This window comes from Archocentrus centrarchus, chromosome 24 (genome assembly GCF_007364275.1).
Source record: "Archocentrus centrarchus isolate MPI-CPG fArcCen1 chromosome 24, fArcCen1, whole genome shotgun sequence".
Taxonomy (NCBI): Eukaryota; Metazoa; Chordata; class Actinopteri; order Cichliformes; family Cichlidae; genus Archocentrus; species Archocentrus centrarchus.
Window position 1 is genome coordinate 25,921,348 of NC_044369.1, and position 15,711 is coordinate 25,937,058.

A 15,711-nucleotide genomic window follows, 5' to 3' on the forward strand; every position below is an offset into this window, starting at 1 on the left:
CCCCTTTTATCTGCCCTTTTAAAAAAAGCATTCTTTCTTCTTTTCCATCTGTTGTCAAGCAGGGACTTCAGTTAACTCTCTTTTGTCTCTGCATGCTTTCGGATTTGGTCCAGCTTATAAACTTACAAAAATTATGGCTACAATCACCTGACAACATTTGAGTGCTCACAAATGAATATATTTATACAGCTACTCTGATGTGATTTTATCACAGTTTTTGACATAAAAAAATGCTGTTCTTCACCATCATCTCCATCGGCATCATTTTCATTGTAAACATCAACATCATGATCTTAGCATCATCACGTGTAGCATTGCTGTTATGAATTGCATCATCATGCATGCATGAGCATTCAAAGGGTCATGCTCGCCAGTCATTCCATGTCATTGGTGCTTGGTGGTTCAAAAATGGCAGTGGGGGACGGGTTGTTCAAAGGGAAACAAAAAGGTCTTGTTGCCTGCAAACAGGTGAGGATCTACTGGATGCTAGAGCAGTGTGGTGGTGGTAGAGATCATGCAGATGAGGAGAAGTGTCAAACAGTCCTGGACCAGGCTGGCCAAAGGCATTTTGGGACCAAGATCATTAAGTTTCCATCTGGAGTCAACACATTAAGATGATCTAAGTGCCAAGATGCTTCTGGAGCCCCAGCCCTGCTCTTTGGTGCAATCTAAGTACTTTTAAATTTGGGAAAGTCAGCAGCTACAGTGGTATCATTGTAGAAGTCCCCTCTTCCCACCACCATTTTTTTTTTCAATACTGAAAAAAAACAAACCCTCTTTAGAAAGAATCAATACAACTGCTACAAGTGGGACTTCTACAGTGGCCACACCTGCATGTAGATGACTCCCCTTATAGTAGTGTTTGGAGAAGTGGAAGCTTAGAGAATATGGCACTTGGAGAAGGGCACTTGGTAGAAGAGAGGCACTTATTGATGAACCATGGCCTTGGCTGAGTGGAGGAGAGCTTATAGTATGTGGAGGACTGGAAGTTTAGAGCTCGGCTTTATGGAATTTGGGTCTCACCAGTCTATTTGTACATACCTGGTTTGACTGTGCAAAGATATGTATAAATCTGGACAGTGGATGTGGATGGTTAAGCATTCTGGCAGCAGTGATGGCTCAGACTGTTGGGCTATGGGTTGCTCCCAGTTGTGGAGCTATAAATTCTGTGATGCTCTATGTGTCTGGATGCCAATCCAGTGGACAAGGCACCATAAGAACCCAAGGCTGCTGCATGTGCCCACAATTATCTGCAGAATCCAGTGGGTATCCATTGTCAGATTTTTTTTATTGGCTATTATTTTTACTAAAGTCGAACTGAAATTACAAACCACTTTTGCTAAAACAAACAAAGAATAAAAACAATTATTGTATTTCTTTGGGTTTTGTAATTGTTTTATGATTTTTGTTTTTTTTAAGTTCTCCATTCTTACCCCCACTTTGTACAACATGTCTCATGTGAGCAATACACTATTCCACAGTTACTTGTAAGCTGTTATGCCATGTTGTACTGTATGCTATTGTGTGCTAGTACGCTACTCTGAATCAGACATCTTGTTGAGTGTTGTATTTGCCATCGTCACATCCAAAAATTGAGGCAGCTAATGCTAGCAAGACCCCTTCATTGACAAACAGCATCCACAGCATCAACCATGTGGGAGTTGCCAATGAATTAGCAATTTTTGATACAAAACACGAGATATAGTGGAAATCAATGGAAATTTACAAACTAAACTGCATGACTGGGCCTCACGATGTCAGATGTCACCTCACAAATGTCACGTCCTATAATTGGATATTTTCAGTCACTTTACTGTTTTAAACCCTTTTGAAAAATCGGCACATTATGATTTTGCAACATCATCACAACATTTCAGTTCGACTTTAAGTGCACTGTGTGTATAGGGAAGTTTTAGATGTTTTTAAAGCACATCGTGTTCTCCCATATCCACATTGTGAGGATGAGAAAGGGCCAGAGTCGGCGTATATTTGGAGCTGGAGTAGAGCAGACTATTGGCTGATGGCCATTGTGATGTCACTTCTACCTCGGTTATTTTGAAAGTTCTTATATATTTGTTCTTAATTTTAAATGGCAGGCAGGCAGGCAGGCAAGCAGCACCTACTTGTTACATGGACAGGAGCAAAGACCACAGAATTTCCCTAGATCGTTCAAATTCTTTTCTGCATCCTTCATGTCCTTATTGATTTGGTCCATTCCCTCCTCGATGCGCTCCAGTTGCTCTGATTAAACACAAGTCATTTATCCCCCACAGAACGGAGCACAAGAAGAAGAAGAAGAAGAAGAGAGAGAGAGAGAAATAGAGAAAGAAGAGGAGAGAAAGAGAGAGATAAAGAGGACAAAGGAGAGAAGACAACAACTTCAGACACTATGACGAAAGAAAGTAAAAAAAAAAAAAAAAAAAGAAGGAAAAACTGGACGCCACCACATATGTAAAGAACCTTTGGGGCACATTGTCAGTACCTACTTGTTACATGGACATATGAAAAGCCCACAGCATTTCCCTAAATCTTTTAAATTTTTCTCGGCTTCCTTCATGTCTTGGTTGATATGGTTCATGCCATCTTCAACACGATCGAGTTGCTCTGGTCAGGACAAAGGGATGACAGTAGTGGAATGAATTTCATTGACTGATTGACAGAAATATGAGTCATGATGAGCAGCAACTGAGGCGTTTGTGTGCATTCTGGCGTGTATGTGTACGTGAGTGTCAGAGTGAGAGATAAAAACTGAGCTTCTGTAGAGTGCATTGATTTGGTTGGCTAAAATACAATTGTGTGCACTTACAGAATTTTTGGTCCAGAAAATGGTCTAAGAAAGCCCCGCCAAAAATCAAATAATGACAGTAAATATTGTCTCTCTAGCTACTTGGTGAATTTAGTTGGAAGTAGAAATGTTGGTGGAAATTAGCTTATCTATTTTCTCAAATTAATAGATCAAATATCACTCAAAAAAAAAAAAGATCCAGCAGGCTAGTTTAGGATAAAGACAATTTAAAGGTAATAAGACCATGGCCTGGCCTGGCTCTGCCTGAGGAACAAAAAACATCTTTTAGCACCAGTTTAGTTCAATTTAAAACTGTGACTGGAAGCAATATAAAATATTTTTTATTATTATAATATATAATAATTGTTTTTTAGTAAGATTTGGAGGCAGTGGCTGGCAGATTTTCTTAGCTTTAGAAAGTGCCAGCCTAGCTGCTCCCACCATGTCCAGTATTAGCTGATGGTAGAAATCTTTCTGTCTGAACATTTGTATCTCTCTCTAGTTGGAGAATATCAGGATGCTCTGAAATAGCTCAAGGCCTTTTCAGTTGTGCTGAAAGTTTCACTAGAATAAAGCAAAGAATTTTCACTTGAAGCCTTTTAATGTGGGGTCAGCATCATGCAACACTGAAAGGTCTTTTCTTTTGTAAGGTACAGTGAAGCTGAAACCCATCAAATTTAAAGTGTAAAAATGAAGAGAATTTGGCATTACATGTTCTTCGGTTATATATGAACCATCACCAGCTGCTGCTGGTGAAATATCCTGACACCTAAATATGTACAGCTACAGCATATGGCCCTTATGGGCTGTGAATCAGAGCAAAAGCATGACTAGCATACCCTTTTGCTGCCACCACAGAGTGTCTGGATCCTGCCTGTGTTGCTTTTGTCTGGCTTTACAAGTGTTCATTGTAACTGAAAGGATTTTAAATATGAGTGCTTTCTGGTTAGTGAGCGTCAGGGCCTTTGTCATGCTGATGGGTGAGTATTCTACAAAGACTTTCCATCCAGATTGTGATTAGAGGAAATACAGTGCAGGCAGTGTGAAAGCGTGAGGCACGGTTAAATATGGAGTGGACTCAGAAACTAGTTCACTGACTTTTTACAAATTTGTAAAATCCCTGGTTGACATTCATTTATGCTGATTTACTCAACCAATATAGGACAGTATATCAGGTTAGCTTTATTACAGTGAAGAGGGGTGATGGTGTTGAACATGCGGTGCTCATGAAAGAGCGATAAGAAAAAATGGTCAGTGGCTTAAAGTTAAAATTCAAACCAGTTTTGATCAGAGGCAAACCACTGCAGCCTGTAAAAATTGACTTCAGCATCAATAGTGCAGAGGTACGGCCGCTCTGCCTGCACAAAATCAATACTGTGAGGTTGCAGGTCAGCTCAGGCCCGTGTGTCCAGTCAGCTGTTGCAAAGGATCCTGGAAGATCCTGCAGTACTGGAGGCACTAAGGCTAAATGGATGGTTGGAGGAGGGATAGAGCTTTCCTCTCCGTGAGTGATGTTAGTGCAATTAGGGCTGACCTCTTACTGCAGTGCTGCAGTGGTTTACATACCTTCCAGGAAATGGCAATATCGTGCTACCACATTCGCTTCACAATACAACTGATATCTTTTAAGGCCAGTGTGAGCTGGCTTTCTGATTAAAAAAAAAAAAACAAACAAAAAAAACTGGATCTAATCAGGGATTGTACAAATCCGTATATGGGTTGATAGACAAGTGGTTGAATATTTTTGTCATTACCAGCTAAATCGATCGTTTTTCTTATCCACCTCTGGACTGTTAGTGTGGCTGAAGAGCTCATTTAGCTGTCCTCAGACTGCTTTCACTTTATTGTGACAGAAAGCAATATAATAGGGCATAGAGGTGTTTATTTATTTATTTTTCTGGACAGTATAGCTCCAAGAACAGCCCAGAAGTTACACTGCCACAGGGACGAGCACGCTGCCTGGTTTCTGGACAGTGAGTCGTTGAGCTGTGATGTTTTAGTACCGCAGTGGTTGGCATTTAATCTTCTTAACAGGATCTGTTAAGGTTTTGGCACTTATGAGAATTCCTTTGACTGTCTTTCTCAGCTCAGAAAAATAATAAAAAAGCTGCTGGCAAAGTAAACGCAGTTATGCAAACTAAGAAGAAAAATGTTAGCCAAAGGAAACAAATGTTAAATGAAGCTGAAAGAAAGAAAACATCCCCAAGGTTAAACTTGAAACCTTCAGCAGTCAAATAAAGCATGCAATAAATCAAAACCCTACTAAAAAAATAATATTCCTTTAAAAAAAAAATCTGAGGAAAAAAAATGCATTAGTTTGGAAAGACTCTTAAATGAAAACAAGCAACTGTATATGAAACATGTCATTTACAACTGATAATACCAACATATCTACAAATGAAACTTTTAGTGCTGCTAGTATTTGAATGTAATCATATCTATTTCTTAATATCATTATACCAACTTTGATTGTGCTTATATGTCGCAACATAACTTGCCATCACTCCTCTTGTAGACTTACCTCCCTGCTCGTCGAGCATAACCAAAGTCCTGATGCCGGCATCTTTGCTCTGTTCCCCACAGACAGAAAGGTAGAAAAGGAGGAGAATAACATGAAATATGAATCAGTAATGAGGCTACAGGAGCTCAGGGAAACATGACTGTAACCTGAAGCTGCTTTTTGTTCACTTAGAAAACTCCACTTCCCTCCTTTCTACAGTAGTTTATATTCTTTGAAATTCAATTCAGGACAATTAAACTCGCAGCTAACAGGAAGTATGTGCTCGCCTCCACTAAATAGCTTTTTTATTACAGCAGGAGAGCTACACACATACTTTTAAAGGTGCGCTTTGCAATTATCTGCTGCAAATTTAAACTAAAAAGGTCGACCTCCTTTTACCAGCGTGTGTGTTAAAATGCTTTCAGGTGTTTGGTGCTTTTCTTTTATGTTTTGCAAAATTTCTTTTTAGCCCTCCCACCATTTCTTTAAGAGACTTTGCCTTTTTCGAGGTCACCATTACAACAAGAAGGCGCTCCTCATTAAATAAAGATTAATTTAACTCACTGCACCATCTAGTGGTACAAATTGGTATTACATAAACGCATGACCCAGCCCTAATTCAACTTTACTTGATATTTCTTAAACACAATACATACATGCATTGCGTAGTTATAGTATCTTCTCACTCTGTTAAGAGCTTAAGTTCATCTTGGAAGTTTGTTTTTTTAACTAGTTCTAAACACAGGAATTTACAATAAAGTACCTTTAAAGATATAGTTTCTTATTGAGGCTGTGTTGTGATACCCGAAATACCTGAAACACCTAGCCAGTCTTCATTTAGTCAGACCAATAATAGTTTGAGCACATGCTTCACCAAAAACAAATGTGGAATAATGTCTAAATTAGTGTAATTTAGAAGTCCAAGATTTTAATTTTAGGCTAGATCTATTTAAAATCAAAGCAGAGGTAGAGTTGTAACATGTTCTGCATGTTGGATGGTATTGATTAGACAATATAAATGTAAATCGACTAGTTCTTATATAGCGCTTTTCTACTCTGAGCACTCAAAGTGCTTAATACAACACGTTTGCATTCACAGAAGCACTTCCACGTGTAACTAAGCATAATTCTAGTATTATCTAACATTCACACACATTCATGTTCCAACACTTGCATCGAAGAGCAACTTGGGGTTCAGTATCTTGCCCAAGGAAACTTTGGCATGCAGCCCAGAATCAAACCGCCAACCTTTCGATTAGCAGGTGACCTGCTCTACTGTACCTCCTGAGCTACAGCCAGATGTCACCTATTCATTAGAGGTGGAAACAGTCTAAAGGAGATTGATAACACTAACACTGACAGCAGATTAGAGTTCTAAAGTCATCACCTTTGCGCGGTGCATTTTTCTTTTACATATTTTTTCCTTTTCCTTCAAATTTATAACATCGGTTTTCTGTTCCTGACTGGAACATCTGAACAGCTGAGCCTGCAAGAGCATTCAAGAGTAATGCTACTAGTCACTGATAGGCTGGGTTGGCAAAGGAGTCTGAGCAAACACAGTATAGCAACACTAGCTTACATACAACTGTGGGCTTCTTAAAAATGCAGCACTGAGATTTGGCACCTGGCTCAGCCTGATAGGCATAAATAAGATTATGGTGTGTCACGGTATACACACACACACACACACACACTCTTCTGTGCACACCATGACAAACTAGCCACCCCCTGCCGCCTCAGCAGTTCGGAAGGAAAGCCACATTGATGCTTGAGAGGCGAGAGGGGAGCAATGAGGAAGCTGGCGTATAAATTATTCTGTAATTCTGTAAGCCTTTGCATGAGAAATCCCAAAGTATCTGAAATGTGTCCCTGGGGAAACCCAGGAATAATCAACCATACAGAAATGGTGTGATGCAGCTCCCTTAATTTAAACTGGTGGTGCAGGTGAACTCCTGTGTTATCCTACACCTCCAGTGATGGATTTGGCTTTTTATTAGAGATCATTGTTACAGGTTTACAGTTTATGTTTGTTGGAAAGATCTAAAAAATATTATTTTTGTACCTGTGATAACATTTTAAATGTTCCATATTGTATCTAATAAACCTTGCTTTTTCAAATGGCCTGACAGCAATGAGTGAGCTAAGCTAAGCAACTGTGGAATAACTGAAATAGTAACTTCTACACAGTTGTACAGCTGAACAGCTTGTTTGGATTTCATTCACATTAATCCTGTGTGACATCATGAGAGCCACTGAATGTTATCAACGAGAGACATTCCAGCTTCATGTTACTGTAGCTATTTGTGCTGCTTCCAAAGAAATCTGTTAATGAAGATTTCAGTTTAAACTAATGTTCAATAAAGCAGCAGAGACGGCGCAAATGATCACTAAACTGATGTCTGTCTTATTCACTTCCTCCATTTTCTCAGCTGAAATTTCAGTCTGGCTGTTGCTGCCTCCAGTCTCTGAGATTTTTATGTTTTTAAGTTTTGCATTAACTGTGTGAGAGCCTCTCCCTTTCTCTCTACACTCCATCTTTCGGACACGTACGTAAAGGAGCTCAAAGTTTCTCCTCTGTCCTCCCCTCCTTCAGGCCCTCCCTCCCTGCCTGCAGTACATTTGTAGGGTGGAGCTGCATGGTGAGACATGTCGACTGATGATCAATATGACCTTGAGAGCTGCAGCGGATAGCTTGTCAGCCGCCCCCACCCCCACCCCCACCCCCAGATGCCCTTACTTCTTCTCTCTCTCTGTGCTACACCCTCCCTTCTTTCTTCCATCTGTGTCTGCTTGTTGCAGCCTCGGTGCATCACAGTATTATTTATTGGCACGACTGTTAGATGAGCAAATAGAAATCTGCAGTTTTTGTGCGTGTGTTCCTCTCACTGATGTCAGTCGTCTTCATATAATGTGCTATTCACGCCATTACTCAGTTGACTCGTGTTTCACTAAAGCTGGGCACACATTTAACCATCAGGCTCATTATGAATGTGATTTGGACGTGCTCACTGACGCAGCCCAGCTGAACCGGGTCTATTCCAGTTGGAGTCCGTTGGTGTTTACACCAACAGATAAAGCAACATGAATTTTGGTTTGTTTTTATAGATTTTATTGTTGCAATTTGCAGTTTTTTGGCATTTCCGTCAAGTTCTTTCCCTCTGTCTGCATGGTTTGTCTTTCTGTCAGTTTACTTCCTGTTTTATTTTGAAGTTTAGTTCTTTAGGTGGCTTTCTGGGTACCAACTCCCTAGAGATTTCCTTAGAACAATGGCATGATCTAAGAAAATTTGCCAAGAATGACAAAAAAACATCTACCGCTCTTCTGACTGTCCATGAAATGTGAAGCTACAGCCACAAGACACGTTAGTTAAACACTAGAAACAGGCGGAAACCGCTGTGAACTGCACTCAGCTAGAAAATAGTTTGCTATATAACCGCTGTCTAACCACAGCTTGTCTTTTTTACACTTCAGTTTCCATACAGACTGAACAGCCAAATACTAAGACTGTTCATTAGCCAGGTTAGCCACTGACCTGGCTGTTGCCATGTCACTGTGGGATAGTAAATCACAGCTGTCTCTGTTCCCTTTGCTGAGCCCTGTTTCACAAAGATGCACTTTTGCTGCTTCTCATCAGTTTAGCTCAAATAACACTGAGCGTCTCACTGTCCTCACTCTTCCAGTACATGTTCGTCTCTGCTCCTCTGAAATGTTAGTGTTGTTACGGTGACATGCTCCTGTGAGTAGGATGGTGTTCTTTAGAAAATGAGAATAATAATGGGATTGTGTAATCATGGTGCCTGCTGGTGCTGTCAAGTCTAAAGAAATCATTTTAATTTGTAAAATGCAAAGGACCTCATGTGGAGGTGCAGTTATTTCTTTGATACTAAGATGCAACAGCAACGTATGAGACAAAATGTGTTTGTTCTATACACGTTTGTGTGTCTGCTGTTTGCGTTGCGTTCAGTTCTCCCTGCCCAAGTTACTAAAAATGAAAATTTTAATAACAGTAACAACATTACAACGCAGGGGCAAAACTAAATATCCTCATAGTTATAATATTAAAATGACTAAAAGTGTCATCTCCTCTTTCTTGAGTCTCAGCACAGTAAAAGGTCTCTGCTGCAAAACTGCTGATGGAATAAAGAGCATCCGTAATACAAACATAAATCCTTGAGACCTGATAGATATTCAGTATCACTAATCATTTATTTCCAGCACTTGTTGCCTCAGATTTTTTAATATTATAAAAAAGTATATATTAAACTGAAAATAAATGAAACCAATGAGGAGCCATTATTTAGAATATTTTTCTTACCTCTTCGACCAGCTGCAGCATACGGCGAGTGCTCTCCAGTGACTGTCGGGAAATAAAAGATGCAGTTATGTCAGATTGGGTTTGAAAAGTTTTTGTGTTATATGCTTTTTTTTTTGTTTGTTTTTTAAAGTGATGACAAATAAGCCAAGCATAGCACACGGCCATGAAGACAAGCTCACCTGCAATATGTCCAAATCAGCTGATCTCAGTGAAACCCCACATCAGTCTTTAACCTAATTCAGCCTAATCAGTGTCACGATGACTGCTCTGTTCTGTGTTGGGGTCTTTCTGCTTCTCCCCAGCTTATACATGCACATATGCACGTGAAAGGGTGGGGAGGTCCTTGTACTCAGCCATGGTAGTATTTTAAATTACTGCAGATTGGAAATAACTTCTTCTCAGGACTATTGGGTTCCTGTTACAATCTCATTTGACTGGGTTTTAAACAACAACACAACGTGGGTACTCGCGTTCATTCGATTGAACACGAGCGAGTGTGTATCAAAACAAAGTGGAGCCAATTTGAACAATCAGCGAGCCACAAACAGGATCCATACCTGAATGATTATCACTATGAACTCAACATGAACTCACAGAGATAGACTGTGTGCACACTCTGTATTGAATGTCTGACTGTAATAAACGGAAATTGTTATTTGTAACAGTGGCTTCTTTGTAATGTAAGAACTTTAAAAATCCAGAGATACAGAAAAATTCTGTAGATAAGGCAAAAACAGAGTCTGTACAAGTCAATATTTGGTGTGTCCACCTTTATCCTTCATCACAGCGTGAACTCTCTGAGGCAGCTTTCCTCTCATAGACTCAGTAGACTCAGGAATGATTCTCCAGGCTTCCTGAAGGACATTCAAAGCTCTTCTTTGGATGTTTCTGCCTTTTGTTCTGTTCTCATCTCAGGATGATCTCACACTGCTTCACTAATGTTGAGGTCCGGGCTCTGGGGAGGCCAATCCATGACTGATAGTGTTTTTTCTATCCAGGTATAATTTTACCACATTGGCAGTGTGTTTGGGATCCTTGTCATGCTGAAAAATGAAGCTGTTGTTAATCAGAAGCTTTCTGAATGGTGCTGCACGGTGAATCAAAATCTCACAGTACTTTTCTGCATTCATAATTCCATCAATTTTCCACTGAGACCATTTCTGATGAGGCTGATGAACAGCAGATGGATCTCTCAGCTCCTGTGTCAGGTCTCTGCTGGATTTTTCCCCTGTTTCTTAAATACATGACTTTCAGATTGTGTTCATAAATATATGTTTAGGCCTGCTTCTTCTTTTCCCCTCCACTTTCCTCAGACCTTTTAAGGACACAGTGCACACCGTGCAGAGATATGCCAAGTTTTAATAGCTCTTTGGGAATCAGATTGTTGGTGAAAAAATGCTGAAGATATTAAAAAATTAGTTAAAGATTTCAAATTGGTTCTTTGCTAAGTAGTCTGTTATGTACCTTTTTTATATTTGAATGATTCATAGGACAGGGTTAAGTGACTTAATTAAAAACAACAACAAAAAAGCATCTGAAAATAGTCAGACCTTCAGAAAGCCTGAAGAACGACTGCTGAAGCCCACTTTAAAAATTACAAGAAAGTCTGAAAGTGAAACATAAAGAGATGAGGGGCAGCTCAAGACTTTTGCACAGCACTGTATTTCCATACAGTTATTCAGCAGTGCTGCCAATAAAAATAACTACCCTTTGTTAATAAAAACAGGCACTGACCCCTTCCTCATGACTGTATGATATCTATTATTAGCTGGTGGGGTGATAGATATGTAATGGCACGTTCCCATTCTCTCTCTAAGAAGCGTGAGGCTGCGGAGCACAGAAGCAGCAGCAGGGACGGCGCTCTGTGGTATCTTGTCCTTTTTTGCAATGACACAGCTTTGCCTCGCTGTGCTCGCTGCAAGCGCATCGTCTGGACTGTTAGGGGTTGGGGTGGGGGGGCTGTTAAACAAACAAATCTGATACTGGGCAGCCATGTTTAATGTAGCGGGTGTTTTCTTTCTTCTCCCTCTTCCTCCCTTTTTTGCCTTCGTGCTCTTTTCAGCCAGACTCTCCACATTTTTTTTAAATGTTTTTATCTTTGGAAATCGCCGCCGTTCCTCTGTGGATCTGAGAGCTCGTGTAAGTCAGTGCAACAGAGGCAAAAACTGTTATTCTGCCGCCGCCATTTTGTGTATGCCTTATGTTCCTGCATGCGTGTGTGTGTGTATTTAATATTCTGCTCAGCTGTGCCGCTGTGAGTCATATGTGAAGCTGAAGGGGTGTGGGCTGATCAGCTTTGGGCCATGATGGAGACTTTCTCTCTCTCTCTAACTGCTGATGAAACACACACACATTCCCGTTCACACACAAGCACATACACAAATTCCTACACATAAACGTTATAACCTAATGCACTCATTAGTGTGCCCTTTTATACCACATGCACTGCCAAACGCACACTCGAGATGTTATGAAAAGTCAGATGCAGTTTGGCTGTGCATCACCGGCGCACACACAAATAGGTGCAGCCCCGGGCACTGTGCTGTGTAAGGTCTATTTTTATGTTATGATATAAAATAAAGTTAACAAATTATAATTCACTCTTTTTCTAATTGCCATGTGAGTCTTCATTCAGTCAGATATCTGTAAAAATGCGCCTGCCGTTACGAGGCAAGCGGCTGTGACGCAGTGAGTCTGTTGTTCTCACCTCATCGGCCAGCTGATCAGCACGTTGCTGCATGTCTGACAGCTCATTGCGCATGTCTGCGTCATCTGCCATGGCTGCTGGATGTGGGGGGTGGAGAAGGTCTCCAACAGGGAAGAGAAGATCCTAGTGGGAATCCGGGGAGGGCTGGAAGAGAGACAAAACATGAAGCCTTTAGCATGCAGCAAACGGCTCAGTGGACTGTCTCGGGGCAGCAGATAACAGGGATAATTTGATGCGTGACTGCTGCAGTATCAAAGTATGTACCAGTGGTCAGGCTTACAACATCACACTTGATCACACATCTCCTACCCTCTGAGCTCAAGTCCTTTTTCTGCATCAATTCATGATGAAAACTTCTTTATTTACGTAAAGAAAAGCACAAAAATCAGGCACCAGGTGACACTTCCACTGGAATATATTGCACTATTAGAATTCTGCAAGCTTTTAAATAATTATTCTCAACTTTTTAAACTGCACATTATCCCTGCTCAGTCAACACAGGGATGATTTACTCATCTTTCCTCTTTTATGTTTGCCTGATCCTTTGACGTGATCCTTAGTGATATTTTTGGGGTGACCTTGAATGAACCACCTTCGTCTCAGCCACATTACTGAGGCAAACTGAAAATAAGGACAGGTGATATTATCTTCAGATTAGTCCGCAAACTAGCAACAAACCTCCTGCTTCTTTCTCAACCTGCCTGCCGGAGGCAACAAGGAGAGGCTGTGCAGCGACAGACTCACAATACCACATGTGTTTGTGTGCAAGTACTAGTGTGGAGCGCATACGTGAACATAACGACTTGGTTTTTTTTTGTCCTGTATGACACCAAAAGAAAAGCGTACTAAAAAAGAAAGGCAAGGTTTGGTTCAGGCAGTGAAAACAACTCTGATTACAATGTTGCAGGAACAACACTAACACTGCAATATCAGATCATGCTTTCTAGAGAAATTAACTTAATACTAATTCGTGCAAACTTAAATCTCAATTCTGTACATCACTGGGCATCAGGATGCTCTTGAAGAAGGCAATGAGTACCTCCCTCCTCGCCGTTCCTTCAGAAAACAGCTGTTTCTAACACAAAAATGAAGGTACATAATTACAAGTGTATTCCAGAGGGGCAAAAAGAAGAGCATGTCATGCAGCAAATGGCCTGAATGTAATTAGATCATATTCATGAAAGTCACACAGCAAAACACATAAAACCAAGAGGGATCCAGGTGGGATGCTGCTGTCTCCCAGGCCTCTGTTTTCTGTTGCAGGTGGTATAACAGAGGATTATGAAGATGCAGAAGCATTGTTTGTTTGTTGGGGAGTGAATGAGCAGAGGAATGGCAGCCTCAGACACAGAGGACGGACTGGGATTTTTTAGAGGATTAGCCAGAGAAAGAAAGAAACGGCATGTGGTCCTGTAGTTGCGATCCGTCCCTCCTCTCTGCAGGTCAGGAGAGGCTAGTATCACTGGCCAAACAGCTGGATGCATCCAGAAGTAGGATTATTGGGAGCTTGCATGAAAGATGATCATGAAACAATTTGTCATGTGTCAGACGAGTGAGAGATTATCAGCAGATATGTCTACGAGGCAAATTAAGGCAATTAAATCCTTTTCACTGTTTTCTGCCTAAGCTGAAACCCCGCTACATTGTTTGCCTTTATCACCCATGGCGAACGTTATGAAGAATAATTTTTTAATGTATATCCAGAGGGACATGCAAAGACCATGTGTGTGTAGAGAAAGCATGACAGAAGGGCCAGTCCCATTGAGAATAAGCACCAGACAGCAACATAAATGACAGCATACATGTTAGAAGAAATCTACCTAATGCAAAGTAATGAAGCGTCATTATAGGATGAAATCTAACTCGTAAAATATTCACAACTCTACTGGGAAACAAAGCCAAACACCGAAGCTTTCAGGTAAAGAAGTGAAAGTCTGTGTATGGTCTTGGACAAGATGTGTCCGCCCACCTGGACGCACCTCATTCTGGTGACTGAGCGAACAATCTGCTTGATATTCTGCCTCGGAGGTCTCGCTGTACCCTCTTCATTTGCCTCCCTCGCTTGAGTGTCCAGAGATGTTCACAACAACATCTGCTAGTCATACATTCGCAGCACATACGCAAGATATGAAGACACTTTTTTTTTTTCTCACAGCCAGGACAATATCACACAGCATGTCGCAGTCTGAATCATTAAAGCCTCCCTGGGTGGGGGATACAGATCCATCTACAAGCATCTGTGCAGATGGATTCAGTCGTGTATGTGTCATAATCAGAATGATTGATTCCTTTTTACCATAGCATGTATTCAGAGGCCATCCCAGCGCACTTATTCAATACGCTGTCTTTCCTCTTGCTCTCCTGCATGTCAGAGGCAGCCATGTTGGGTCAGTGTTTAATGTCTGAATCGAGTCAGATTCAAAAACACTTGTCGAAGGAAGAAAGGGCATCATCGCCTGCCTGTCTGGTTACATAACCAAAGTCAGGCAATTAAGTTTTAACAGGTCACGCTGACCTTTTATTTTACGTTTCAATTACAAGCTTCACATTTTGCATCTTCACTGCTATCAGCACTGTCTGCTTTAGCAGTGGACCAACTCTATCATCAGGTCTTCTCAAGGATGGATGAAAAGAGCTGGCATTATGCATTAACATTTATTTATATTAAATCAATTATTCAGTGGGCATGTTTTAACATCCAGTTACACAGGCATGAGACAGATGCTCTGATGAGCTAATGTAGGAACACATTTTTATACATTTACTTTACTTTAATTTATTTAAAAAGGGACCATGTACAATATTAACATAAATGTTACCATTTGCTGCATTCTACCAGAGTTAGCTTAAAGCTAATTTGCATCTGCAGTCAGTTATACAGCTTTAATGTTTGGTTTAATGTTTTTGAGCATGATTTTGATGTTCTGACAATGAAACTTTTGCTCTTTTGCAGTAAATGTGTCTAACTGCCCAGAAAAAGGGTGGACAGCCAGGGCTGAAAAATAAAAGTGCCACGTCAGACGCCAGCTTATAATCCAAATTACAGCCTGGTGAGGAAAGCAGTTTTCACAACAACTGAATGGGTGGCAAATTTCACACAACTTACTCATTATTAAAGGCGTGGCTGCTTTGAGCGACTGGTGGATACCGACACGGGTGACCATAAAGGATTTCTTTCTGCGAGACCTCGCCTCCTCACCTGCACTTGACCTGAGATCACATTTGCCAGGTGGATCTACTGTATGCAGCCCCATCTAGATTAACCGATGTGGTGCTATAATGTCAGACTTTATGTATTTAGCCACTATGCATGCTTACTGATCACACAGAGCCAATCTGAGAGAGGTGAATGGCTTTAGACCATAAACTGATGACCTGTGAGAAGCCTGCCCTGTCATCCGTGA

The 15,711-nt window shown here is 40.8% G+C and overlaps 1 protein-coding gene across 1 annotated transcript in view; it reads right to left on the reverse strand.

The window, feature by feature from the left end:
* The window catches only part of snap25a (synaptosome associated protein 25a), a 41,678-nt gene that overhangs the window by 11,945 nt on the left and 14,022 nt on the right, over positions 1–15,711 (reverse strand). Inside the window, exons 2-5 of the mRNA XM_030721064.1 lie at positions 12,308–12,451; positions 9,601–9,642; positions 5,307–5,355; positions 2,124–2,241 (exon numbers count right to left, since the gene is read on the reverse strand). Coding sequence (XP_030576924.1) covers positions 2,124–2,241; positions 5,307–5,355; positions 9,601–9,642; positions 12,308–12,379 — 281 coding nt within the window. The 5' untranslated portion in view covers positions 12,380–12,451. The remainder of the gene's footprint in view (positions 1–2,123; positions 2,242–5,306; positions 5,356–9,600; positions 9,643–12,307; positions 12,452–15,711) is intronic.